Source organism: Eimeria necatrix, genomic scaffold, assembly GCF_000499385.1.
Source record: "Eimeria necatrix Houghton genomic scaffold, Enh_scaff1531, whole genome shotgun sequence".
Classification (NCBI taxonomy): Eukaryota; Apicomplexa; class Conoidasida; order Eucoccidiorida; family Eimeriidae; genus Eimeria; species Eimeria necatrix.
Genome location: NW_013654982.1, coordinates 363 through 1,680, shown reverse-complemented (window position 1 = coordinate 1,680; position 1,318 = coordinate 363). Strand labels below are relative to the sequence as shown.

Sequence of the window (1,318 nt, the reverse complement as noted above, 5' to 3'; positions counted from 1 at the left end):
CTTCCTACCTATATCAAATCTGACGAACGCGAGTGGGAGCGTTTGCTTCCGGCCTTGGAACTTGCCTACAACACAACAAGTCATTCATCCACTGAGCTCTCTCCTTTCGAGGTCATGAGTGGAGAGAACCCGTTGACTGCTGCGGACCTTGATATCGTAGGCGCGTTAGCTCCTACGCTCACTCCTCCAATGACTAAGCTTTTCCGGCAGCTCTGCGACAGAGCAGAGAGTCACATCCTGAAGGCAAAATGGCAGCAGAAGTACTACGCAGAGACAAAGCGCCGAGCAGTGGAGTATGTGGTGGGAGACAAGGTCTGGCTCAGCAGCAAGCACCTACCGCCTTTCAACGGCTACCCTAAGTTAGAGCCCCGTTACCACGGACCCTTCGCAGTCATCGAACGCATATGAACTGTCGCTTAGCGTCTCGCTCTGCCTCCCACTTATGAATGCCATAACGTTTTCCAAGTTTCGCAGCTAGTTCCCCACCGCCCCCGCCCTTGCGCTTTGGTTCCCTCGGCAGCCGACGCCGCCTGGCCTCCTATCCACGATGCAGCAGGCAATCCCACAGAGGAATACAAAGTCGACTATATTATGGACCAACGCAGCTCGGGAGAAGCAGCCCAGTACCTCATGAAGTGGCGCAGGACCCCTGAAGATCAAGCCACATGGAAGCCAGCTCACCACCTTACAGGCTGCCCGGCTTTGCTTCGCGTTTGGCGCCGCCGCCAACGAAGACGTCTTCGGGCTCGAAACAACATTGGTCCTTCCGAGGCGTAGACGTATGGGTCCGTCACATTCCACCGCCTACAGCAAGGGCACCCTTCAATGAGGAGGTGGGAGGGAGCGCTGTGCACCGCGTGCGCTCACGACGTCAGCTTTAGAAGAGGACAGAGATTGAAAAGGCAAAAATAATGTGTTTTGGGGTAGGTTTATTCAGTCCGGCAAGGGGGGAAGTTGTAGTGCACAGGCACTACAATGGGGCTTGCTAGTGTCCTAGAGACGATAGCTAGCCAGCGACCTAAAAGGGATCGCAACACTGCAGGAGGACAGGACCCTCCTACTAGGATAAAAGTAAGGAAAACTGTCTATGAGTTAAAATTCATACGTTAAATATGCGGAAATTGTGTGGAGACTGCGGCTGGCGATAGCGCCGGCACCAGTGCAGGCCTCCTCCCCATAGGGCCTAGGAGGCGAGCTCTTAGAGTGGGGCGAATCGAACAGACAGATTTTGAAACACTTAAGAATTATTGTATTTCGATGCAATTAAGCTACAGTTTCCACGTAATGGGCCTACGCTAGGTGTAGCTTGTAGGCCTGC

The 1,318-nt window shown here is 53.7% G+C and overlaps 1 protein-coding gene across 1 annotated transcript; it reads left to right on the top strand.

Annotated features, from left to right (window-relative positions):
* Positions 1 to 114: 114 nt before the first annotated feature.
* ENH_00016550 (hypothetical protein) lies at positions 115 to 777 on the top strand (the record flags this gene model as incomplete). The annotated part of the gene is made up of 2 exons (XM_013584410.1): positions 115 to 312; positions 475 to 777. The coding sequence occupies 2 exons, from the start codon at positions 115 to 117 to the stop codon at positions 775 to 777; spliced, it is 501 nt and encodes a 166-aa protein (XP_013439864.1).
* Positions 778 to 1,318: the final 541 nt, after the last annotated feature.